The sequence below is a fragment of the Penicillium waksmanii genome (genome assembly GCF_028829765.1).
Source record: "Penicillium waksmanii strain IBT 27052 chromosome Unknown utg000001l:1.0-4852451.0:1.0-4856178.0, whole genome shotgun sequence".
Lineage (NCBI taxonomy): Eukaryota > Fungi > Ascomycota > Eurotiomycetes > Eurotiales > Aspergillaceae > Penicillium > Penicillium waksmanii.
The window spans coordinates 2610478-2636058 of NW_026643248.1; the positions used below are offsets into that span (position 1 = coordinate 2610478).

At 50.2% G+C, this 25581-nt stretch overlaps 6 protein-coding genes across 6 annotated transcripts; 2 read left to right on the forward strand and 4 right to left on the reverse strand.

The window, feature by feature from the left end:
- Positions 1-648: 648 nt before the first annotated feature.
- Positions 649-3307, reverse strand: N7481_000945 (PSP1 family protein; the record flags this gene model as incomplete). The annotated part of the gene is made up of 2 exons (XM_057260164.1): positions 649-1171; positions 1236-3307. The coding sequence occupies 2 exons, from the start codon at positions 3305-3307 to the stop codon at positions 649-651; spliced, it is 2595 nt and encodes an 864-aa protein (XP_057127996.1).
- A 3420-nt stretch (positions 3308-6727) lies between these two features.
- Positions 6728-7865, reverse strand: N7481_000946 (NifU family protein; the record flags this gene model as incomplete). The annotated part of the gene is made up of 4 exons (XM_057260165.1): positions 6728-6871; positions 6995-7531; positions 7601-7704; positions 7766-7865. 4 exons carry the CDS (start codon positions 7863-7865, stop codon positions 6728-6730), a joined length of 885 nt encoding a protein of 294 aa, XP_057127997.1.
- Positions 7866-11157: 3292 nt separating this feature from the next.
- On the forward strand, positions 11158-11825 carry N7481_000947 (zinc finger HIT domain-containing protein; the record flags this gene model as incomplete). The annotated part of the gene is made up of 2 exons (XM_057260166.1): positions 11158-11228; positions 11294-11825. 2 exons carry the CDS (start codon positions 11158-11160, stop codon positions 11823-11825), a joined length of 603 nt encoding a protein of 200 aa, XP_057127998.1.
- Positions 11826-14123: 2298 nt separating this feature from the next.
- N7481_000948 (putative Ras guanyl-nucleotide exchange factor RasGEF) lies at positions 14124-20856 on the forward strand (the record flags this gene model as incomplete). Its single annotated transcript, XM_057260167.1, has 6 exons — positions 14124-14372; positions 14480-14804; positions 15041-15163; positions 15413-17385; positions 17444-17505; positions 20469-20856. 6 exons carry the CDS (start codon positions 14124-14126, stop codon positions 20854-20856), a joined length of 3120 nt encoding a protein of 1039 aa, XP_057127999.1.
- Positions 20857-21461: 605 nt separating this feature from the next.
- On the reverse strand, positions 21462-22697 carry N7481_000949 (putative PP-loop ATPase superfamily protein; the record flags this gene model as incomplete). Its single annotated transcript, XM_057260168.1, has 1 exon — positions 21462-22697. The coding sequence occupies one exon, from the start codon at positions 22695-22697 to the stop codon at positions 21462-21464; it is 1236 nt and encodes a 411-aa protein (XP_057128000.1).
- A 301-nt stretch (positions 22698-22998) lies between these two features.
- Positions 22999-24388, reverse strand: N7481_000950 (Male sterility NAD-binding; the record flags this gene model as incomplete). The annotated part of the gene is made up of 2 exons (XM_057260169.1): positions 22999-24184; positions 24252-24388. The coding sequence occupies 2 exons, from the start codon at positions 24386-24388 to the stop codon at positions 22999-23001; spliced, it is 1323 nt and encodes a 440-aa protein (XP_057128001.1).
- Between the last annotated feature and the right edge of the window lie 1193 nt (positions 24389-25581).

The window sequence follows — 25581 nt, forward strand, 5'->3', positions numbered from 1 at the left end:
CAGAGAGTCATAAACAGACAGACAGCTTAAGTGATGGGAAACTTGAACAGCATACTGTCCCATAAGAACAAACAGCGCACGAGCACGCAAATAATAATGATAATAATGAAATTGAAATAAAAGAATGGAAGAACGAAGAAAACTTAAATAAAAAAGAGTCTTGAAATTATGAACACTAGAACTGAGCCAGATCGTTTCGAGTCTATTCAATAAAAAGGACGGTGTAGCCGTAAAGAATGTGGGGGCTCACAAAGTATAAGCCTGGGTATGGAGTCTAGCTAGCAGGAGTAGTACACGGGAAATTGGAAAGAAAAAGCAGAGAATAGGAGGGGGAAAAACGCAGACCAGAAAGACAAAGAAGAGAGAAAGTATCATAAAGATAAAAAGCAGGGAAATTCGAAGTTAACTTGAAAAAGAAAAGAAAAACATTCTTTGGCGGAAATTAAGCACAACGGACTGGGACTGTGAAGTCTCCCAGGGTGAGAAATGGCCACTGGCCCGGTGGTCTAGAGAAATCTTCTTTGTTTAAGGCGGAGGAAATCTGGAAGATCGTGAGGAGAGAAATTTGTCGGGGCGGATTGTACAAGTAGTTCGTAAAGAGTGTAGTGGAGGTGGGGTTGTGTTGAGGAAAACGATGAGTGAATGCCATCACGAATTGAGTGAGAGACCCTGGAATCGACTTGTCCACTCAGTTTGTGCTGGGTGCATGCGAGCCGCAGCGTTGCCAGCACCGCCAGAAGGGTAGTCGGCGAAGCCTGGGCCCATAGGACCGAAGCTGGTGGGGGAGTAGGGCGCGAACGGGTCGCCTTGTGTGGTGTCAATCTGACGAGTGGGTTGAGCAAAGGGCTGGTAAGAGTCGGTGAATGCTGTTCGAAGCGCACCCACTGGATTGGGCATGTTTTCACGACCGGCGTCGATCGGATCTCGCCCACCATAGGCACTACCCTCGTGTTGGTGGCGACGATCTGGGTGCTGTTGATCTTGGCTGTAAAGTGGGTTGCTCATACCACCAGGCCCTGGAAGACCGGCAGACGGAGGTGTCACAAAAGAGGCCGGATTGATCGCGGACATCCAGATCCGCGTCTTGTAGATCTTGAACAAGTCGGTGACCAGCGAGTTGAAGTTGATGTAGGAGTCGGCGAAGTAGTAGAAAGTAAGCTTCTTCCAATCCCTATGTTGAGAATTAGTTTGTTTATTTAGAAGGGAGAATAGAAAAGAGGCCCTGGAAAACATACATTTGGAACTCGGCGTCGAGAATTTCCATATTTAGGCGATGCTCAACGACCTTTTGCTGGCAGACCCGCTTGGCCTTGGCTTCGTTCCCTTCTTTGTCGCGCAGGGTAAGAATCTCGTGGTTTTGCGCAAGACGCTTGATAAGTTTCGGCTTGATGTCTGTAGCCGGTTCTTGGACACCGGCGGCATGAGGGCCCATTCCACCTGTCGCACTGCGTGTATTCAAACCGGCATTACCAACATTGGAGCCCTCAACTTGACCCTGTCGGGAGAACATCATGAGCCATTTGTAGTGCTCTTCGGCGTATTGCTGCTTGAGCTCTCGCGCTTTCTGAAGAGAGACATTGGCATGTTGGACAGTGCCCAGGTCGGTGCCTCGATCGGCCTCGACAATGACGAGATCGCCTGATTTCACCTGGAGCCCGGTATCCTCCTGAATGTAGAAGACATCAGCGCGATGGCACTTGAAAGTGACAATGTAGAGAAGCTGATTCTGGTGGGCATGAGACAGCGCAGGTGGCTGTCGGCCATAGGCTCCGGACATGGCGTATTGGTTGAGGGCAGCTGGAATGCCAGAGGTGCCGTCTCCACGTAGAGTTTGTTCACGGGGATAATATGGTTCTGGCAAATGATTTGGATTTAGAGCCGCCTCGGTGGGATATTGATGGAGAGCCGAATACTCACGAGGCTGCATGGACGGATTGGGGTAGTCGCTCGCATTTCCGTATCCGTCATCTCGTTCTCCCAAGCCAGCTCGAGGAGTGGCTGTCGCATGGGAGTCAACTGAGCTGACGGAGGCATGGCGCATTGGAATATCAGCGAATGAGTGGCGGCGACTTTGCGGAATATCGGCCGTACTTCCAAAGCCTAGAGAAGTCTGCCAGTGGCCCTTGCGTACGTTTTCGAGGGCGCGATTCTCCAGAGGAGAGGAAGCAAATGATGAAAACTGCTGCTCCAGGTTCGCCGAATGCTCCGAGTAGCGTCGCCCAGTGTTGCCGCGCATGACACCGTATCCATGGATATCGCGCAACTCCCCTGGATCCTCGGGGGCGATATCTTCCTCGGGAACACCTCCGTGGATGCGATGTGCTGCGTGTAGACCACTGGCAGTGGAGGCAGTGGAGGATGCGCGGTCACGGTAGCGATTATCCCTTTGACCGGCAGCTGCAGCCTGGCGCAAGAGTGCATTCTCGCGCGCGAGTTGTTCAATCGTTCTGGCTTGGCTGGCCGAATAGGCGATATCGCCGTCAGAGCCCAGGCTTGATTCTCCGTCGTCGTCCTCACGGACACGTCCGAGCATTGCAGGATCGTGTCCCAACTCGCCGAGTACGCTTGGCCGTGAGGCCCGAGGCTGGCCAGAAGACATTTGACCAGGGCCGCGAGAACGACCACTAGGATTTGGATACGCACCACCGGTGCTAGGCTTGTTTGCTGCAAGTCCCAGGAACTCTGGGTCCATTTGGCCGACCGAGTAAGATTGTGAACGGTATGTTTTTGGGGTTGGATGGAGGGGAATTGAGAATGGAATGGCCGATTCTCCGGAGATGGTGCGGGCGATGGGACTGAGCATCTCGTCGCCAAGTGAGGCGTTTACAGCTGGAGGGTTGGTCATAGTTGGGGAGGGCACGATCTCCGACAGACGAGGCGGGGGTTCCTTGCGAGATTCTGTGTTCCAGATACCAGTTCCCCACGGGTACTGGTTGCCTCCAGCTTGATTCCAATTGAAGGAGCTGCTGAGGCCAGGGCTGGTAGCTGAAGCCCACGGTGGCTGATCACCGGACGGGCTAGCAGGGTTGGAAGGAGCAGATGCGAGAGGTCCACCGGGGAGTGAATGCTTCCTTTGAATGGAAATAGGCACCTCATTCAGCCAAGATGTCCGACGTACAGGCTTCGTTGCTGGCGCAGTGATGGTCTGAGCCAAAGGGTTGTGCTCGCCGTCGTCATCAGAAGAAGCCAGCGCTTCGGAATCAGGTGTGGAGCGGCGCACTCCAGGATGACCTTTCTCGAGCCTGGTAGCATTCGTTGCAGGCAGCGGAGGTGTGCCCGACATCTGTTTGTGGGGTGGCGCAGACATGATTTCAGAAAATGAATCCTGCTCCGGGGTCAGCGGTTTATTCACGGACTGATATCCAGAATGACCCGGGCTTAGCGGTTTTCGCATCGCCGGGATGTTATTTGCGGGGGTAGATGGAATGCGGAGGGCAGGGTGGATCGGAGGGTTGCTGACCTGTGTCACCGTTGGGTAACGAGTGATGGAACTGTACTGTATAAGCGGAAGTTAGGCTGTTGAGCACACGCGACAAAGCACCAGTCTTTGACCCGCGCGTTTGAGATGTTGGAGAAGGAGAGATCAGTCTCGATCTTTTGAAGATATTGGAATGGATGCGGTATGTGCAACACTGGCAAGAGGAATAATGGTTAGCTTGCTGAAGGAGTGGAAGTGAAATGAAGAGAGAAAAAAGGATTTTTTTGTTTGAAAAAGAGAGGCATGAAAGAATTCTCAAACATGTTTCGAGGGGCAATTCAAAGCAAAGAAAGACGGAGTTGAGCAGAGGGGGCACGTGTGTGTGGCATGACTTGAGGCTCGCGACAAAGCGGGGAGGCTGATGAAGAGCTTCAACGCGCCGCCACAGCACAAAGCCCAATCGCACCGGCGGCGGGCTGAGACAGACTCACGACCGGGCCGTTGGATCTGGAGGGAAGTGGAAGAGGTTGGGCATTGGATCGCATTGGATCGCATCGCATCGCAAGGCAGCGTGTGCAGGGGCGGGCTCCCGGGCGATGCGATAGCGCGCCAGATGCGGAGATAAGGCGACAAATGATAGTGGGAACGATTGAAAGCTCGCATGCGACGAAAGACTCACCAGGTAGAAGAGGAATCTAGGATCAGTCTACGCCCAGGGTAGGCCCGCCAGACGCCTTTGAAAGGCAAGTAGAGTATCAACGAAGGAAGCAGTAATCGTAATCGTGGCTGGAGGCGGAGAGGAATAATGAGCGACCGCGCGATAGAGAGGAGGAAGAGAGAGAGAGAGAGAGAGAGAGAGAGAGAGGAGAAGAAGGAATAGAGAAGGAAAGGGATAGAGAGAAACCGACCACTCTAAAAACGAAGAAATCAATCTATTGAAGAACGCGCCGGTCTCGTGGGTCTCGTCAGAATTTCGACTGCTTCAAGTTCACAAAAAGCGCGGTCACGGGGTTGCGACCGGGGCAAGTCGAAACGCGGAGTCGTGGAGATGTGGGGGGGATCGACGATGGCTGCTTTCTGCTTCTTAACTCTTGGGTCTTGCTCTTGCTCTTCCGTTGATTGAATCTTGAAACTTTGAATTTTCAGGCGAAGTCCTTTATGGGAAAGACCGCCGCCGTGGGAGGTGAGGCAATCAATGCGTTTGCGGAAAGTTGGGAGAGAGAAATAGGGAGAGAGCGGTGGTAGCGTGACCACGAATGACGATATGGAGCACCAAGTCCCTTCAAGGGAGGCGCATGGCGAAGGATAAAAGGGAGTGGGAAATATTAAAGAGAAAGGAGGACAGAGGAGAGATAAAAGTAAAGAAGAAGAGAGGAAGAGAAGGAGAGAGAGAGAGAGAGAGAGAGAGAGAGAGAAGGGAAAGAAGAACAAAGAGGGGGACGGATCTGGCAAGGTCGTCCCGAATTGATGTTCAGGGGACACGGACCATTAGGCTATACGGAGTACTACATTGCATAGGACTAGTATAGTCTGGCTAGTATACTAGTAGAGTATACTCTAGTACACTTTGGACTCTGGATACTATGGATACTCTAGACACTCCTACTCGCTACTTCTGACTGGATTGCAAGCGAGGGCCCAGATTAAAGCCGCTATGCAGCCTCCGTCAGCCCACAGCATCTTTGGCCCCCCCTCCTCGCACGGCCCACACATCGGGTCACACACTTGCGGGGTTGTGGGAGTGTAGTGTGCACACTGTACGGCACTGTCCTGGTTATCTGGCGAGCTACCAGTGCCAGTGGGGAGCAGGGAATCCGGGGGCAAGTGAGGGCACTGGCATGGGGATGGGCATGGGACAGGAATATCCACGTCATGGTCATAACCAGAGTCAATATATTCATGGCCCAACCTTGACCAGTCCTATGGAACTTGAATCACCCACTCTACCCCGGACACATACTTGAATGACACAAATGTGGGGGGGAATGGCCCAATGGGATCATCCAGGCCGATCCATCATTTGCGGGGAGAGCTTGGACACTGACCTTGACACTGGCACTGGCACTACTAGTAGTAACATGCAGGAGGCTTTGCTGGCCCCTCCATTCCACTCCTTTCCGGGTGATTTTTCCTGACCCTTCAGGTTTGGAGTTGCATTCTAGATGATATCTACTAGTACTATAAAAAATATTGGTCGGGAGTACATCTCTGGACTGCATCTCTGGACTGCATCTCTGGACTGCATCTCTGGAGATAGATGTTCTGGACCTCATCCTCATCCTAGTTCCCATCATCCACCACCGTCACCACTCCAGGATCACACCACCATCGTAGGACAGGTAAGATCTTCAACTTGTTTCCCCTCCTCCCGCACCAACCTAATTTGACTTGTCTAAGAGCACCTGGACAAGGCCAAACCACGGTCGCAAATCGAATCATCCGCCCCCTCCGAGCTTCCGAAGCTATACTGCCTCTGCTTGGTTTGGGGTCAGAGGTTATCCCAAAAGGACCAACAGTGGATTAAAAGTGAGTGGACGGGGACGAGGACCGGGGCTTGTGGACTTGTGGATTTGGTGGACCTCGGCGGCGAAAGCAAACAAATGCCCCGCCTTGATCTTCGGTCCGCCGCACAAAGTACGCAGAGTAGCACTTGCAGCAGTGCTTGGAGCAGTACATGGTTACTTGGAGGAACAGACGGTATTCTCGCCACCACATAACTATAGCTCTATTCCATTTGAGTTTGTAGAGTATGTCTTTGTTATTTGATTTGATTTGATTTGATTATTAAAGTTATTTAAGTATAATACCTAGTAGGTACTTCATAGTAGATACATCTTCATCCCATCTTCCCCTTCCCTTTCCCTTCCCCTTCACCTTCACATGGCCCGACGATCGCCCTACTGCAACGCCCCTCTTGTGTGCATCCCCCGCAATCCAAAAGGGTTCAGCTTCCCTTCTCGCTAAAGCCCACTCTGAGATCTGGGCGAGCCCCGTTCAAGTTCTAACTAGTGTTTCATCCAATATGGGGTCTCTATTTTAATCTAGGAGGGATTGTCACCAGATTCGCCTACATGTATTCACCCATGTACTGTACCAGTGGGCAACAAATTCAATTTCTAAAGCAACTTTACTTTAATAATAGATTCGCTAGACTGAATAATTTACATACAACTCCTATTTTGTTAAACCCTGTCGTGCTGGGTAGATTTGTTAAATCCTGTCGTGCTTGGGATAGAGCATTCCCATCCCAGTCAAGATATCCCACACTCTATCTATCGCCTTGCGCATGCATCGACAACAAATTAGAATCTAAGGCGCACTGTCCAGCGGGCTGCTGGCCGTTGCGCCCTCGCCCTTCTGCTGTCGCAGCTTCTCTTCGAAGCGAGCGAATTCATGCATCGAGATCGCCTCTTCTTGATCAATGACCTGCTCCACGCCCTGGACCTCCTCGATCTGCAGAAAATTCGAGTCAGTAAATGGACCAACATAGATCACCTCGCCCGCGCCCTAGCCCCAGCTGCTGAGCGGTCCACGGAAAGCAATGGGAGGCGTATTGGGGGATTTGGGGTGACTCACATAGTGCATGAGCATGGACTCAATACCATTCTTCAAGGTAACAGTGCTAGAGTCACAAGTACGGCAAGCACCACGAAGCTTAAGCATAACAATTCCATTCTCGAACCCACGCAGCTCGATATCACCACCATCCTCCTGGATAGCGGGGCGAATGCGAGTTTCGAGAAGTTCCTTGATCATGCTAATGACCTCGTCATCCTCCTCATTAAAGGCAAGGGAGTCGTTATCGAATTCCTGCGCGCCCTCCGATCCGTCAGATTCCACTGTCGACACAATCGTCTCACCGGAGGTCACGGTTTGCGTGATGAGGCTGAAGACTTCCGGCTTGATGTGCGCCCAGTTGATGTCGCTGGACTTGGTGACGGTGATGAATTCGGGCCCGTAGAAGACGGAGGTTACGCCTTCGACGTCTAGGAGCTTTGCCGCGAGTGGGGACGGGTGCGGTGGTGCGAGGGTTGAGCGGGGTGTGAGGTATTCGAGGAAGGACGAGGGGAAGTCTTCAGGGATGACGCGGTGGTTGGGAATGAATTTCAGGGCCTGTTGAAGAGTTAGTTTTTGTTTTGTAAGGGAAGGATGCTTGGTGATGGGTCATCGGGAAACTCTTACATCGGGGTTAGGTGTGTTTTCCGTCTGGATGAAGATGGTGCGCTTGCTGGTCGGGGACAAGCCGTTGACTCCGCTGGATGCAACGGGTTGCTGATGCGGTCGGACTGTCGGCCTGCGACGAGTCTCTGAAGCTGTGAGTGTTGGCAGACGGGCAGCGCTGGATACGCTCCTGAGATGGGGCGAATGCTGCAGGCCTGATGATTCGGCTGCATGACTCGGAGACGGAGGAGCCCAGGCGGGCGCCGAGCAATGCGCGACGGAACATGGTGGTAGATGTTGAGCTCATAGACATATTATGGAGGGGCCTCGGGGTATTGTATGTTGCAAGAAAAGGAAAGTGAGAGTTATCTGTATCGGAGTAAAAAGTTGAAGAAGCGCCGCATTTCGGCTCTGACGCAATTACCCGGTCAGGTGACTGGTTATAGGGGAGGGATGACAAATGGGACAAATGTGCGGCACGCGACTGGTCAATCTGACCAGGTGGACCCACACCTAATAGATACTGATCAGTATAAGGGCATTTTTTGAAGTTAAGTCAAGTAAAGGAAATTGATTTCCCCAGGGTTACCTCGCCTTTTTCATATCAAAACTTATCGGCTTACAGATTATCTTTCAAAATTCCCCTGGGGATAACCTTTGCTTTCTCGTGGCCGCTTCGTGTTTAGGCGAACCTACCTTAAGGTACTATCCGAACCATGTCATCGGTGTATCCGATGCTGTCAAGAAAGAGGATATGATTATAGAAAATTCGACTACGTGGATAATGTTTGCGCATATTTGATAGTACCTTAGCCATTGAAAATTCCGCCAAATCATAATTGGGATTGGTGGTGCTCCCGCTGATTGAGAGCACAGCTTATTCATCATCTCAAGAGTAAGCACTCGAATGGATCAATCATAGTAATAGAAACGAGGGTGATAATAATGATCCAGAAGCAAAAAGTGACCAATTTTCCGATTATCAGTCCATTGACACTGCCGCATGACACAGTCTGCGTCTTTCCTTCAGCAATTAAGCTTGCCACATTTGGCACAAGAATCTCTGACCCCATAATCGCAAGCCTTTCCGGTTCCTCCCTGGCACTCGTAGACATGGCTATTGATGCAAGCCGAATTTATTAGTTGATTACCACAGAACTGTCCCTGGACCTTGTTGCAAACGCATTTAGTAGCTTTGCAGGCCCGTTTCTCGAACTGGTATCTCTTGTGTTAGATACCACCATATCTACTTCACTTATTGAGTATTTTGACTTGCAATGTTATCGAGTTCTCTCTTCATCGGCTCCGGAGCGGCAGCGCGAGCCTCCAGTGGCTCGGGAGCAGCAGCAGCAAGGGCGGTAGAGGCCAGGGCCAGAAATGTGAAGAGACCAGTGTACTGAAATGTGGCTGTCAGTGGTCAAAATCTTACGGGATGTTTGGATTTTCCGTTACCTTCATTTTGAATTGATTGAGGGCTGCGGGAAGCTTTTTGAAAAAACGGAAGACTTGGAATTTAGTATACTAAAGCTTGGTGTCCTGGAAAGTCTCCCAAGTGCGTTGGAATCGAACTCATTTTATAGACCTCTGCCCCGGGCACGAGACATTATCCATGAAGATAATACGAGCTTTTCCATGGAGAGAATACGAACTATGTGCTGATCCTAGCTCAGATAGTCCTTTAACAGACCATTCAGAATGTCCCCTCTTATGCGTAGGCAAGTTGATGGCTGCTAGTCTTCGTGTTCCCAATTTCGATGTAACCTAAGAGCGCAAGCGGCTCGTGTTGATCAGGGGTGGTCTGTGACTACTAAGCCTTTACATACCCCATTGGAGAGTAAAGAAAAGCCCTGATGCATACTAGTAAGATGTGAAGAGGTCTATTTCCAGACTATAACAGGATCCCCGCACAAACCGGACCCCGCGTTGTGAAGAAATCTCAAGGTTTTACTGGTATGCCCGCAACTAAATTTCACTACATATGTGTCGACATTAATTACATCGATAATTTACATCTCTGACTTGATAACAACAGCTTCGGATTATTTTCGACTGCTGCTAGATGATATTTATGCAAGTTGGTCAAAGATCTCAGCCTGCAAGCACCCAAGGGAAATTGTGATTGATTGAAGCCCTGCAGAGGCCCCGATTCATAGTTCAGCCTTCTTGGTAGCCTGCATTTGCTGCCACTCCCCGCTTTAACTTTAGCTGTGAACATTACAATACCAAAACCTAGATTTTATATTAATTATCAGCCAAATCGCACTATGATGTCGATGTGACCTAGTTGCAATGATGCATTGAAACAGTGCCGCGGGGTATATGGCAGCAACAAGTGGCAGAAGAAATCTGCTATTTGGGCCAAATCTAATCCTTTAGGAAGGGGGCAATGCAAAGCCCAGCCTAGGCAGCTGTACGAAAGCCGCCTGGCTTCAGCGATGTTTCTTGGTGGCACTAACTGTACGATAGAATTACCTCGTTTGGCTGAACGAGACAAGGAGAGCCTGGTCACCCGTGCCCTTGGTTTTTAGTTGCACCAGAAACTTTGCAGAATGGCATATAAGGTCTGCATAATGCTCGGTGACCCTCGCCAGGTCCTTCTGTACTAGATCGGCGGCCTATGTTGCATATGAATGGGTAGTATCAGCTGAAGGAATGTCTCAGAGAATGAAAGATATGTGGCCACGAGAATAACCGAGAAAAATAAGGGGCTAGCCAATCAAAGAATAGAGCAGAATAAAGATATTTCAGTATAATAGGTGCGACTCTGCGCATCATAGAGAATGGTATTCAATCGCGTCGGAGAAAAGTTCTTGACCAAGGCACCCCGAGTTTCCCCTGCATCTTGCCGAAGGTGCGACCAAGTTCATCTCTGAGAGAAGCCTGTTCAAAGCCTTTATTTGACTGCCGATTTGAGTCCCTAGTTTGAATGAGATGGTCGGCGTGCCCCTATTAGCTCTGGGAATTTGATGAGGGAGTCGAGTATCTCATTCATGGGTTGGCGCCAAGGGTGATCGAGGTCTGCTTCCTCCGGAATGGGTTGTAGCCATACGCAGATCGTCGCATCCGGATGGCATTGCATATCGAAAGAGTCTCTTATCCATTCAATCAGGGGTTCAGCTTGATTTTGCGTCGCCTGCACGCATTGCATCCTTCGACCTCAGGATTTATATGGAGGCCCTCCCAGGTGCAATGCGACTAAAGACTGGAGCCAAGCTGCCGGAGAGCCATCCAATCAAGTCTCGGGAATATCAGCCTGAATATACTCAGAGTCGGATACCCAGATCCTCGGATCTTCAATATTTGGATCGGCACCTGGCAATGTTTCCCGTAGAGTATGGGGTAAGACTGGATCACGTGTATATGTGGCTGCGACTGGCGGCAACTTGTTGGCCTCAGGCATCAAGATGCCTCTTTCGGATCATTTTATTTTTTGCTCTGCGGGCCCGCTAACTCCGAGCTCTCTGCGAGAAACTCACCTCTCATAACCTTTCCGAAAACGACTCAAGCGACATTCTAAGTCACTGGGTGAATATGACGGACTGGTATCGAGTTATAGCGCCCTGATCTGTCGAGCAAAAATGCCCGGTTCTTGCGAAGTGTGTTCTTCGGAACCATCCAAATACCGCTGTCCGATCTGCGCGTTGATGAGGTACCAAAACCTGCACCTTGGAAGATTTAGAGATGGTTGACTGACACAGCTTCTGCTCCTTGAAGCTGCTCGCTCGCGTGTACTCAAACTCATAAGATTTACTGCGCGCCCAAGCAACAAGCCTCGAACGAGTCATCTACACCAATCAATACCGAACAACCCGTGCAAAATGGCGTCACACACCACGAAGAAACAGATGGCGCCGTGCGCGGAGGTGATAAATATAAGCCCGCATCTATTGCGGCCTCTCCAGAGCTGACGGAGCTCTTTCGCCGGCAGCCAAACCTCCGAGACCAACTGCACGACATATACCAGTCAACACTCGAAGACGAATGGGTAGAATGGTACACGCCTCCTTCAAGAGGTCGCTTTAATGTTCGAGGTGGGAGAGGTGGGAGAGCACCCACCCGTCGCAGTCGTGGTCCATGGACTTCCGAGAAAGGTTTCAACCGCGGTGTGGGGAGGGTGCGAAAGTTCCGACAGGACTGCGAAGAAGGAAGCGAGACCGGGGCTGGTGCCGAGGCCTTCATGCGATTCTGGGCCTTGGTTAACAATAGCCAAGACGGGCAACCGGACCAGTCAAGGAGCTCAAGTTAGCGGGTTATGCATTTCATAAGGCGTTCGGTTGGGTTGGTTCTTTTATCGGGCTTTCCAGTGGTCATTGCGGGACCATGAAATTGAGTGTACGAATACATGGAGATAATGCCCTTAATCTGATCTTGATAATTTGTTATTTTATTGAGAAAGTGACTGGGCCAAGATACTAGTAGTGCTGCCCAGGCGTATCCGTGGTTACTAGTAGTGTGATCTGCCGTTGAGTTTAGCGCAGGGCTGGGTTTGAGATATAAAGATGGGGAAACAAGATCAGACGTTTGACGATGAAACGGGGAGATCAAACTTGCCGAAACAGGACCCAAATATTGTTTCATTTATGGGTTTACTATTTGCCTATGCTACGTACACAAGCCCCGCCAAACGTCTTAGAATAGACCATTCGATGTGTAGGTTTACGTGGAGACTACGACATCTATGCCCCAGTATTCGGATAGGCTCCACTAATTCAAGCAAAATGACTCAGATTGAAAGATTCAAGTAAGTCTTTGAGACTACTATTTCGGTCTATCTATAAATGGTGTCTCAAGGGAGGCGTTTTTCTACGGTCTCTGACTTGTTTCATTACCCTTTCCCAGGACAGATGCAGTGCGCATAAACAGGGCTATCTCACAAAGAGGCTGAGACGTCGCATATGATACACGAATTTTTGAAAAAGAAACTTGCGTCATCTCCGCCTGGCATTAAATTGGGATGGCATGTTGCTTACAGGGATAAGTGGAGCCCCCCTAAGCGATAAGTATTGTCCAGTCTTTAGCGACGGTGGCTCGAATTGGTTCATTTGGCTCAATAATTGTGATCCTACCAGAGGCCCAAGCCCGGTAGAGGAGCCGCGGGGTTGACGCATGGTGAGATGGGATTCGTCGGTTGACAGCTGCTAGGCTAGAGCTGCAGGAGCTACTTTCGCCTGGGGGGGCCCCTCACTGAGCACAGCACGAAAGAACGCAACACAGAACTCTGAGCGAGTTGGCCCCAAATAGCATCTTATTTTGAGCATATCAAGGATGCAGAGAGTGGCCGTGTGGTTCATGGGATGAGAGATACATGAATCGGACTGGTCAGGTTTCTGGGCCGTGCGAGGCTAAACCAGATGTCCCTTTTTTTTCTTCTTCTTCTCAGGCCCCGCGAAGGACCTGTCTGGGCCCCTGGCTGCTTGGTATTGTGGTATGTATTGTGCATCCACCACGACCCGAGGCCTCGGTTGCGTGGTGCGCTTGGCTCTGGCTTTCATGCTTCCCCGGGACCAAAGTACCCTAGCTGATCCTACTCAGGTCACATCGTGGCCAGCCTGGTATACAATAGTCGCTTTCGTACTCGGGGCTCATTTGAACAACGCATGCGCATTCATCGGCTGAACCGAGTCGGAGTGGGGTGGCGGTGGAGGGATGGATCCATCGTGAAGTCTGAAGTCGTGGCGTCTGGATACCGAGTGGCAACTGTAAACAGCAGAAGTGCCAGGTGTTCGGAGAAGTATGGAGTATATAGTCAGTTAGTGTAAAAAACAGGAGTTCCCGGCTCAGCTCAGGTTGTTCGGCCAGGGAGCTTGACTAGCGAATGAACGACGGAGAACCGGTGGAATGGCAATGGGCGGGCTCGTGAGATCTGGAGAACGGGGCCACCGATCACTCCAATGAGAATCCAGAGTTCAGCTCCCAACCAGAATTGGGATTTTTGAGATTTGAGATTCCAGGAAAAAGATGGGAATAAAATAATAGTACATAATAAAAAAAATACCAGATCCCCAGAACCGGGAACATTGTCAAGGGTCCCGCGGTGATCTATCGATCTGGTATCTTTTTTTTCTCCTATTTTATTTTATTATATTTTATTGCATTTTTCCCTGTTCACTATTCACTCTGTTCATTGATAAATGATTGCAAGTCTCCAACTCCAATCCTCTCTTCCCCTTTGACGGCGGGTTCCCACTTCCCACCGTTCCACGGGTCTCTCTTGTCTTTGCCTCATTCCATATCTCCGAGCACCACTTCTTCTCTCCAATTCTCCAGTCTCACCCCCTTCTCTTTCCCCCCACTCCTACACCTCCCCGCCTTTAGGACTCTTGTGTAGGGTCCGAATTGGTTTGCTGCCGACAAGAAGATCCTATTCACTGCGATCCGACCCCCGAATTCAATTAGTCTCAACCCGCTGGGAAACGATGGATATGCTGCTGCAGCAGTCCGCACCAATGCAATAGCCGGATACACTGACGCCTCTCCCTCCTCGCAACCACACTTTCCCACCACATCCTCACCTTCGAATCGCCACCATCCGTTGCGGCCCTCCATGTCTTCACAAGCTCGTCGAGAGCGAGCCATGAGTGATCGAGCACAAGCGATAACTGCAGCCCCTCCGCAGCGACCCGGAATGGGGAGTCGGACTTCATCAGCCCCATCAGGTGCATTACACAAGTCGGATCCAGGCCGCAGGTCGGGACCGAATGTTGGACACACCCTCATGGAAGAAGAGGAAGGACCTTCGGATGGGAGCCGCAATGCGCCGAAGCGATCCCGCTCTCGGCAGCCCGGCGACGAGGTGCGTAGCACATGTACTCACGTACTGGGTCATCCATTCCCCAGTCAATCGCGCAGCAGCGTGCAATGGGATCGTCTGATTACTAAAGGCAGTATTCTCCCCTGCAGGAACCCTCCAAACCCGGTCTACCGGAAGTGACCATCGCCGTCGTTGGTCAGGATAATGCGGGCAAATCGAGTTTCATCAAGTGTGCCTTGGATATGAAGAATACCCCGTCATCTTTCTCAACGAAGAAGAAGATGTCTCTGGATGGCTCGGTATACATGGTTCGTTTGTTGGAGATTGAACTACAGAAAGTCACTTTGAGCCAAGACCAAAGTATAGTCTGGCCACGACTGGAGAAGGACACTGCGCCTCCCGTTGTCGATGGTGTTTTGTTGCTTCACGATGCTACCCAAGCCGATAATTTCGACGAGGCCAAAGAACTCATAGGTATGTTGAGAATGTTCTATATCGCATACCATCCGCCTGTCCCCGTCTTCCTCTCCCGGGGTTCTTTGTGGTCGACTTAGACATGCATCTGTTTGCGTTTGATCTTTCTTTCCTCTTTTTTCCAATAAAATCTCGACTTTCAGCTGGCTGACCTCGGTTGAACTCAGATGCACTTGACGCACCCCCTTCCCCTTCCCCGTTGTTACTCGTTGCCTGCAAATGTGATTTGCGACCAGAAGACAGCGAATTGGCTGTGGTTCACGAGCGGCACGAGATCTACCGAACATCGCCCGACTCACCCCGATCGCAGCAGATGTGTATCGCTTTGGTCTTGCGAGCTGTTATATCGCATCGAGCAGGTGAGTGAATCTCATGATCTCCCCCCCCTCTCCCCTCTCCCTTATTCGTTGTGGAGAAGAGAAAAGGATTGTGAGCCATGACCCCTGCCACTCCAAGTGGGTCACGGCACTAGCATTTCGCTACTCGTACCCTTTCCCTTCTGTCAGAGCCCACCGATCGACAGAGGAGCCCCAAGAGCGAAAGGAGTCCTCCAAATTCGTGGCGTTCCACTGTTTCTGGCCACCGCTAACCGGATCTTATTCGCCCAGACCTCGCCGCTTCGTCTGACCGTAATCCTAATCCTCCCCTTTCCCCCGCCCCGCCGCGGACGACCACAAAGTCCTTTCAACCCACTCCTCCCCACGACTGGCATCACTCCCGATCAAATTCATCAACCCCCACCGCCATCTTCACCGGAGCCGCTGGCGGCTCGACAATTTCAGTCTCGGATCGTGTCGAAGGGAACAGCGGTCACCGTCTGCACAGCGAACCGGCCATCCCTTCTAGTCTGGCGCAACAGCATGCTTCTAGTTTATCGCGAAATGCCAGGAGTAATTCTCAGCCGGTTCGACCGCTCACCCCGCCATCTGGCGCGCGACTGAACAATCGTCGACCGTCCGCACAGCTAGACAACTCCCCGACTCTGGAAAACTGCCACCAACGTACCCCGTCCGCCTGGCGGCAGAGTGGAGCCTCCGACGCCTTTAATAGCTTCTTGAACATGGAGGACGAGATAGAGAACGGGCAAGCCATGCCCCCGGACAATGTCCTGCGCCCGAAACCCAGCAGCGAGAGCAATTCCAGCGCAGAGTCGGGATTCAGCTTTGACGAACTGGTTGACCGTCTTGTCGCACAACCTATGTCCAAACAAGACTCGAAATTCGTCTCCATATTTTTATGTCTATACCGAAAATTCGCCGCCCCCGGGGCTCTCCTCAATGCTCTGATCACCAGGTTCGAGAAGAACGAAACTGGCAACAGTGACCAACTCGCCCGCATGGCAGACCAGCTGCGATTGCTCAATGTGATTGCACTGTGGGCCTCAGATTATCCCGGCGACTTTGCCCACAACAAAACTCGCAAACGAATCAACGACTTCGTGGCTACTCTCGAGAAGAGCCACTTTTATATGTTTGCAGCCAAAGAGATTGGGTCTTTCCTCGACTCTAATTCCGAAGATGACGATGCGGGCTGGGCCTTCAGCGATGGAGATGCTGATGATGCCAGCCCCACAGAAACCTTCTTCGACAACTCCGGACGGAGTTCGCCGGCCCCGTTCCTGACAGGCACATATGACGATGGCGACGACAATGACGACGATGAGGAGGAAGATCCCATTTACAGCATGAGCAATCTGGACCTTAGTGATGGTCCACATGACTCAACGTCACGCCTATCGGGAACACTATCCATTTCATCAAATACCGACAAACCGTCTGGTACAATGAACCAATCATTTTCGCTCTTGACTGTGGAGGCTTCGCAAAAGGAAGCCCTGCGCCTAGAACTGAACTCCCGAACCATGCTCACGAAAATCCAATGGCGATATTTCATGGAAACTCCCGATGAAGATTTTGCGCGAGAGTTGACTCGAATCGATTGGATAATGTATAACTCATTCCGACCCCGAGATCTCGTGCGGCATGTGAGTTTATCGGGCGTGGAGAAGGATAAGATCAAGAGCTTGCAGAACGTGAATAGGATGATCCGACAGTTCAATCATCTTGCCTTCTTTGTGGCAAGCATGATTCTTCTTCGTGACAAACCAAAGCACCGAGCGAGGTGCCTGGAGAAGTTCATGTCGATCGCCGTCAAACTCCGCCGTCAAAATAATTACAACTCCTTGGGCGCACTTATTGCTGCTATCAATGGTACCCCTGTCCATCGTCTCACACAGACACGGGAATTGATTCCCATCCAAAACCAGAAGGATTTCATGCGCCTTGTCATCCTTATGAGCACCCAGCGAAGTCACTTCGCTTATCGCCTCGCGTGGGAGAACTCTTTTTCCGAACGCATTCCTTTCCTCCCGCTCCATCGCCGTGACTTGGTTTCCGCGGAAGAGGGCAACAAAACATTCGTCGGCGAGAACAAGTCCCGTATCAATTGGAAGAAGTTTGAGGTCATGGGCGAGGTAGTCCTTGGTATCCAACGAAGTCAACAATCACCTCATCCTCAGGCCCAAAAGTTTGACGATATCGAAAGAATGGTCCTCGACTCGAAGTTGTCGGGCGACGAAGAGGTAAGCAGCGCCCCTTGTTCTCTACCAAAGTCAATATTCTAACCCGTGATTTCCGCAGGACTTATATGCCCGCAGCCTTCAAGTTGAGCCAGCCACCGGCAGCGAGGCCAGCCGGAAAAAGTTCGGCTGGTTACGCGCATAGGCCAACACCCACCTCATTTCCTAGAAGGAAACATCACCTATTCAACTATCCATCATCCTAAATCATCCTAGGACCTCTACCTACTCCTTGATCTTTTATCCGCCATACCCCTTTATCATGTCGAAACGCTTGCTATGATTGATAAATACCGTCTGATTTTGCTTCACCATGCTTTGAAGGCTAGCACCACAGCATGAAATGATGTGACGCTTGGAATGACAACGTTTTAAAAGCTCCCTTACCGATTTTGTACATAGGAGTGCGTTGATGGACAGTGATGGTCGTCGGTCACGACACAGAATTATCATACCCAGTATATATGACGAGCTAAACTTTGAATCTCTATTCCTTGTAAATCAAAATTAAAACAATACTAGTACTCACTCCTGAAGTCTCTATCGAATATTCCACCCCCGACAGACGAGGATCGTGGACTAGGAGGGAGTCAGCCACGAATAGGGAGTCGGTCACAACTGGGCGGTCGAGCGATGTTTTAGGATATGAGTGTTGAAAGCATCTCAAGTAATAGATGAGAGGTCTTACAACCTTACAGGTTATAGGGGGAAGGTTTCGAGTCGTGATTGACCGCCCAGTCGTAACCGACTCCCTACACGTTCTGAGGAACGAACTTTGCGGTCCTAGGAACAACGTACAGCATTCCCAGGGCCTGTTTGTTTCCTAGGAACTGGTGAAAAGGACCCTGGGAACGGCGGTAATGGCCGTAGGAGCTTATCAGGTCTGATTAAAAACGTACAAATCGCTGAAATTGCGAAATCTAGTAGTATGATGATCTATAACTACCCGAAATCGTGTTGATCTAGAAGTACGTACAGCATAGCACAATGTTTCTTAAGGCTCTGCAGGGACAGCGTAAGGAGTAGCTTAGGGCCAATTATGTCGCGCTACTAATAATGCCCAGCCTATGAACGTTAGTCCAGAGTCGTTTTGAAGAATCAGTCCTCTCATCACATAGCGTCTCAAAACGTATATCAGACTGCTTCTCCTTCCTATCTAATGCTCGTTCTCTGCTGCCTCTATCTTGCCCTACTACTAAATATTGCTGTTGGTTTGAGAAATTCCGGTAAACATATCGAACAGACTGACAAAGTCTAGAACGAGCTCTATTCAATAGACTGCCATACACACTAATAGCAGACGCCCAATAATCGAATCGTTACAATATCTCAAGCGCTGAACAAACCACATCCAATCCTCCTATATACAGGAGTAACCAGACCCTCCAGAATGAGTCAATATACGAATCCTAGCATACCCATATCGACACCCATCATGAAGTCTCAAGTCTGTATTCCCATCCGCAGCATTATACAGCCTATTATTAATGCCATCGATGTCCAAAGCGACCTCGCATCTTTTAAACCCGATCAGCGGACGACGTACTCGAACAGACTTTCCTGTCTCATTCGAACTAATCCGATCGGTGTAGATCGATGGGTGCATGGCGATCAGTAGTCCGTATGTTGTGGCGAACCTGGTCCAGAGACATATTTTGCTGACTGTTGGGAGGTTGTCGGTTATCCAGGCAAGAGTGAATGATCCGATGAAGATGTATGAGTAGAAAAATGGGTTGTAGTATGGGATTGTGTAGTATATATTATATGGTTTTCGGGGGCGCTCGTCATCGTGGGAGTTGTTAGGGAGTAGGCGGGTATTGTCTGGCATTGTGAATATTTAGGGAGATAGATGGGGGAACAATCAGCAAACAAGGAGCCATTTTCACTGCAAAATCTTCAGGCCCTGCAGATCAAATTCTCCACCAACCTGTTATCAGTTCATCACAGCTATATATAATCCTATGCTGAAAAATCGCGTATTCTAGGCTTCTCCTGTCCCCGCAGTTCAGAATTCAACCACCAGGCCCTTAGTCCAAGATATGGTTGGGGGCGGTGACATTATATTATATTGACTCATTTACGACCCTAACCCGGAACCGTCTTGGCAGCGCTAGGGCCAAGCACTAAATTACAAGTCTTTCGCTTTGGCCTGCACTCGTACATGCAGCCAACCATATCAGCCCGGGCGCCCAGCAGTGGGCCCAATATCGGGCGCCTTACTAGAAAGTCTCGGCCTATAAAACATGAAGCAGAGCCACGATACCTTCAGGGTCTGAGTGAAAATTCATTTTCCATTCTTCATCTTTCAAATCCCCACTGATATAAGACTCTGCATACTACACCTACTGCCCCAGAATCGTCGAACTCCTGCCGAATAGCAGCATCACGAAAATGAGCGCCTGGTACAAACGACCACTCGACTGGATTTACTTTCGACGAAAGAAGACTAAGACACGCAGTCATTCGCAGCGAGTCCGGGCTCGAGAACGAGAACTGAGACGGCAACAGAATGGCGAGACTAGCCACGACAAAAAATGGCACTTTGACCCCTTCAACGGGTTGAATACGCGCTGGAGTTGATATAAGCCCAGTTGTGAGAAAATCTTGGCTTTCTGCGGGTTCTTGTTGCAGGTCCTGCATCGGTCACGATAAAGCAGCCACACACACACACACACACACACACACACACACACACACACACATGTATATATATATAAATATTATTTATCCCTTCCACGGTTCATCTTCGCCTCGGTCAGCAAAGACAACAAGCGCGGACCTCATTCCACGTCTGCCGCACGCTTGCAATGAGGCCTGTTCTCGCCGAGACGAGATGAGCAGAGATAATTTGATCCGAACCTCGACGGAGAAGGAGTAGGAAAGGCCTGCGACACCTCAGCTATCTACATAGAAGTCCCCTGACCCAGCCAGCAACCCCGACACTAACGGTGTCTCGCCGGGTCACGTGCCCAGCAACGGCCCTTTCGGGCTTTATCACCAAATAACCAATTTACCCTCCGATCAAAAAAACCCCCAAACCAAACCACATCCAAAATGACACAACCTCTCACAAACCAAGCGCGAAGCACCTACCGCGCCCTCCTCCGCGAGATCCCCAAGGTGTCAAAATCCACCCCATCGCCAATCCACGCCCGCCTCAGAACCCTCTTCCGCTCCGAGCCGCAAACCGCCTCCACAATCAAGACAACTTCCCCAGCCTCCTCAATAGCAGGGACCAGCGGCACGGACGCAATTCCCTTCTCCACCCCGACCACAAACGAAGAACGCGCTTTGCGCTTGCAGGAGGCTGAGCAGTTGGCGCAGTATGCTCGCGCGCAGCGCACCTATGCGTCCCTGTTGGAGCGGTATAACCCCGGGATGAACATGGATGAGGAGGAGAAGATTCGTCTTACGGCCCGACGGGTTGGTATGGATTTGCCTGATTTGTATGAATCTGAGAAAAAGACCGAGTGAGCTTTTCCTTCTTCCGTCGGGGTGTATCGATAGGGTTAAGAATGGCGTCGTTCAATGCATGGATCGTAACCGAGCATGAGGCTTTACATGCTTGGAGGCTATTGGTACAATTTGGAGGAAGTGTGGACAGTTATACAGGAGGAACCTGGGTATCCGGATACCCTGTGAGATTGTGTACTATATTTCATGGCTATTTTTGTACAAAATCCACTCGTTGTGGAATTCATGATATCTCATCTTCATCTGATATGGCTGTACTTGTAGCTGGGTCTGTGAGGCTGGCGGTGGTTGTAGTTGTCTCGAAAAGACTAGGTCAATTGTTTGCCAGTCGCGAGTTATGTTTACGCCATATCTAGGCGATGCCAAGTGCCTATAATCTCCAGGGGAGTCCTTGGCAACCATAACTGCCCCTGCAGCGCTGCTGTCAAGCCATGTCAGACTGTGCTTGAGCAGCATGGGAATATGGGCGACTGATGTTGGCCATGGACATAATATAGTAGCCTGCGACACATTTCCAAAATGGGCTGCGAGCAAGCAAGGTGGGATGGGCCATTCTTCATGGGATGGATCATTCTTCATGGGATGGATCAACCTTGGTGGACATCTCAGCTGTTGGTTAACTGAGTGCGCTCCATCTGGCGCATCAGTGTTGAGCTACCTTCCTCATCTTCCATCCCAACCTCAATCGCAGTCTTGGGTCGGTTGCGGTTGAGACCTTCTAGGAGAGTGCATGCCTTGCAGACCCGTTGACTGGAGATGTAGCCGCAACGCTCACAGTGACCCAAGGTCTGGCTTTTAACAGCCTTGGAGCTTTTGACGGTCTTCTTTGTGTTCTTTTGGGGAAGTTGAATCTCCGTCTCGTGTGCCTCGGCAGTCTCATTCTCAGTCAACTGCTTTTCCATGGCTGCCATCTCGCCACCACTCGTGCGTCCATTTTGGCTGCCGCAACCGCCGGTGTTCTCTTCCTCTGCTGCTGTGGTAGTTTTCGAAGATTTGCCATTTTGGCTCGTGTCTCGCGGGACGAGGGCGGCCATATCCTCGCCGCTCTTGACAATGTCCAAGATGGAGCTGGGCCGGATCTTCTCGAGGTCTTTGACTAATGTACGGGCACTGCCACGGAATGCCTCTGGAGAGTAGATACACTCGGTTGTGAAGTAATCGAGTTGGCGGTGGTGGGCGTAGAGAACAATCTCTTTCTCGTAGGCGTACTTCAGCGGTTTGCTTCGCTTGATATCCGAGCCGCCGGAGGCAGTTACAATACTGGTTCCGCGAGAAAGACGAGGCAAATCGCCACGAAGCAAGTTCATCATGACAGTTTCAGCAACGTCGTCCGCATTGTGACCCGTGACGACATGTTGGATGTCCAAACGCGCCGCACCCCGATCAAGCGCCTGTCGCCGAAACACGCCACAGTATGTGCAGTTTCCCTTTTTGCCAATTTGCTCGACAACCTGATCCATAGTCCATCCGTATAATTCGCCATATCCCACGATCGTCAGCGGCATGTCGTATTGCTTAGCATTGCGCTTGACTGTCTCCAGACTATCATCGCGGTAGCCGCGAATACCCTCATCGATGGAGAGTAGGCAGAGGTCTAGTCCGTAGTTATATCGTTCGTTCAGAGTTTTCAAAACTGCTGCTAGGACTGTGCTGTCTTTGCCGCCGCTGGCTCCGATCGCGATTCGTTCGCCGGGGAAGAAGAGGTTTGTGCCGGTGATCGTTTCGTGCACCTCGGTCTCGAAAACTTCGATGAAGCAGGCCCGGCACAATTTGTGTCTGTTCTTGGGTCTGATAATAACAGCGCGCGCCTCCTTGCAGTTGAAACACGTCGTTGGGGCCATGATTGCGTGGTGGTTGTAGAGGATTCATGGAGGGGCAAAAAAGAATTTCGTTTCCCCGCGGTGGGCCCGTGCCTTCCACCAACTGGCGTGCGTACGGTATACTTCCAGCGTATCAGGGGTTTCCTTTAAAGAGAAAATGATGAGGAACAAATATACAAACAGGTTCTAAAAATGGGAATTGATTTATTCACTACCTATTTAACTATAAACATGAGAAGTAAACATATTCGCATGCGACTCGGAGCGTCACATAGTAAAAGCGCTATTCCCGAAATGAGTCGTAAGTCAAGACAACAATTTCTCATTTCTCACTCTGGCCCAAAGTGTGTGGCTTTCCCTTTCGTAGTAAAATATTGGCCGAGCACGCTGGCAATCTGCTTTTTTTCGCCATCTGACGAGCAAGGTGGTGAATATGGTGCCTCCGATGGACAAGGGAATATGGTTTCGATCGATCTGCATAAAGTTTTAGATCACTATTGAGCTTCTCAGCAAGAAGGTCCGTCTTTTCTTCGGAGAAGGCGAAGGATGTTCCGATGATTTTCAAACTTTTGGCAACATGATGTAGATCGGGTGAATGCCAATCCGTTGATACCCAGGCTGGCTTGACATTCCAGGGCCATCGGCGTTCTTTCTTGAATGCCTCCCACCAGTCTTCAATATGCAATCGCCCTTTCTCTCCACTGACTGCATGAACACATCCACTTGAGCCGAGCGCTACGTGTACCAGAAGCCGTTCGGCGACAACATCCACAGGAACTTCATCGATGGTTGCTTCTTTGTCAGGGTTCTCGCACCGAGTGGCGAGATTGATCTTCCGTCCTGGATGCATCGCATAAGCTGCCGCACAGGCTGTTGATGGAGAAGAGTATGAAGTGGTGAAGCCGTGGTATGGAAATTGGTCGGCGGGTCCAACGACTGAAGGCCGGATGATAAGAATCTTGTCCGAAGCATCTTTTAGCGCGGCATTGTTTAATACGAGTCTCTCCGCCAAATGTTTTGCATAAGCATATGGCCATGGGAAATCATGAGTCTCATATTCCTCTGTCGTACCCGTTTTCTGCAGTTCTCGATAGACGTGGGGTGCCGCTTCCACTGGATTGTCGTCGTTGGATCCCAGGGGATACACTCGTTCCTCCACAGCAACATCTGATGACTTGCTTGTCGTCCAAAGATGAGCATTGACATAAGCGGTGGAGAGAAAGACGAATTTTTCCAATTTAGCAAATTTCAGGGCATATTGCACCAGGCACACGGTGGGTGCAATCACCGTGTAGTCTAGTTCGCGGAGTGAATTACTCAGCGCTATAGAAGATGCAGCATGAATGATAATATGCACTTTTCGCTTAAGCATTTGAAGATCCCCGTCTGGGAGATTCATTGTCGCGGTGTCTCCAAGCTCGCCGTCCAGAATTGTCATGCGATTGCTTTGGGTGAGAGTTTCGGCCACCGGGGCTGATAGCATCTCAGTCCATTTTGTCGTCGCTCTCCTAGCACGAAATAATTAGTATGCCCAATTGGCTATATTATACTAGGACTCGAATGGGTACAACTAACTCGTAGCCACCTCGACACAATACATAAACATGTTCTGGAGCCGCTTGACTCAAGAGCCTATAGAGTAGCGTTGTGCCAATAAATCCCGTCCCCCCAGTGACAAACAAAATTTTGCCATCGTAGTAGTCCCATACCATCTTTGATGATGAATGGAGGTTCTAGGCCTGTTTTAAAGTGACTCGGGATGACAACTTGAAGCGAGGAACAAACCTTCAAGGAATACGCATAAACGGGAGGCCCATATTTGACAAGCAATAGTACTAGTACTAGTAGCGGTGGAGCTCTCGGCGGAATATATAGTCGGCGACCTAAGGTTCTTGGCCTAGATAATGGAAACAATTTCCTGAAGATACTGGATCTCATCTGGCCCTTGGAATAGCTCGAGAACGAGCCGAATGCAGTTTTCTGCAGCTAAGGTGAGGGGGGTGCATATTTGTGTAACCACCACCGCAGGGACCACCCTGTAACGCGAACCATCCACGGCCAATACATCGGTCAAGAAGCTCCTCTTCTAACAGAAAAAGGGCAATTGATTGCCACTATGCAGTGGCAGTGAACGAGAGGGTGCAAAATCTAACCATATAGTTACTGGAGCTACGCTCAGAGCCCGAGTCTACGGTCGTGTTCGGTTGTGCAAGGTGCTAGGACCGCCGGCAGTCATTACGAACAGGAGTGCATCCCAAATCTGCCTCATGAGATGATTTCTAGAGGGATCCGATACATGTCGAGTGTTCACCGCTTCATGTGAGACTTAAATGAACATAAGCAAGGCCCTGCGTTTTTGGCACACATAGATTGGAAACTGAACCAACACATCGGCGCATAATACTGCGAACATTTCCATAGAAATGAAGCAGGGACCAAGAAAATCGCCATGATTCACATGTCTCCGGAACCCAAAGCAATTAGAGCGAGCGGATCAACTGCCGATTCGAGCCTGAAGTGCATGAAGCAAATTCTATCTGAATTAAATGTATGTTTGACGATTGAGACATGCAGATGTCCAACGGCCCAGCACTGGATATCTCAAGCTCCACCGGTTACTTCGTCATAAAAACAGTTCTTCCAGTCTCCCAAGGGTTGACTATGTAAAGACTCCAGGTAAATACAGTTTGTGATGAATGTGATAAATTCTATTTGGCTCTGAAAACCACTAAATTTCGGCTTCCAGACACGTTTCGACTTCAGCAATCTCATGTATTGTCCTCTGAGAGAAATCCCTTTACCGGAGAATCTACGCCGTTTATTTGATCTACATGATAATTTTTCAAGCTCCGAGAAAGCCTTGTATTCTCCAAAATGAACAATTTAATAGCTGTTATACATGCTG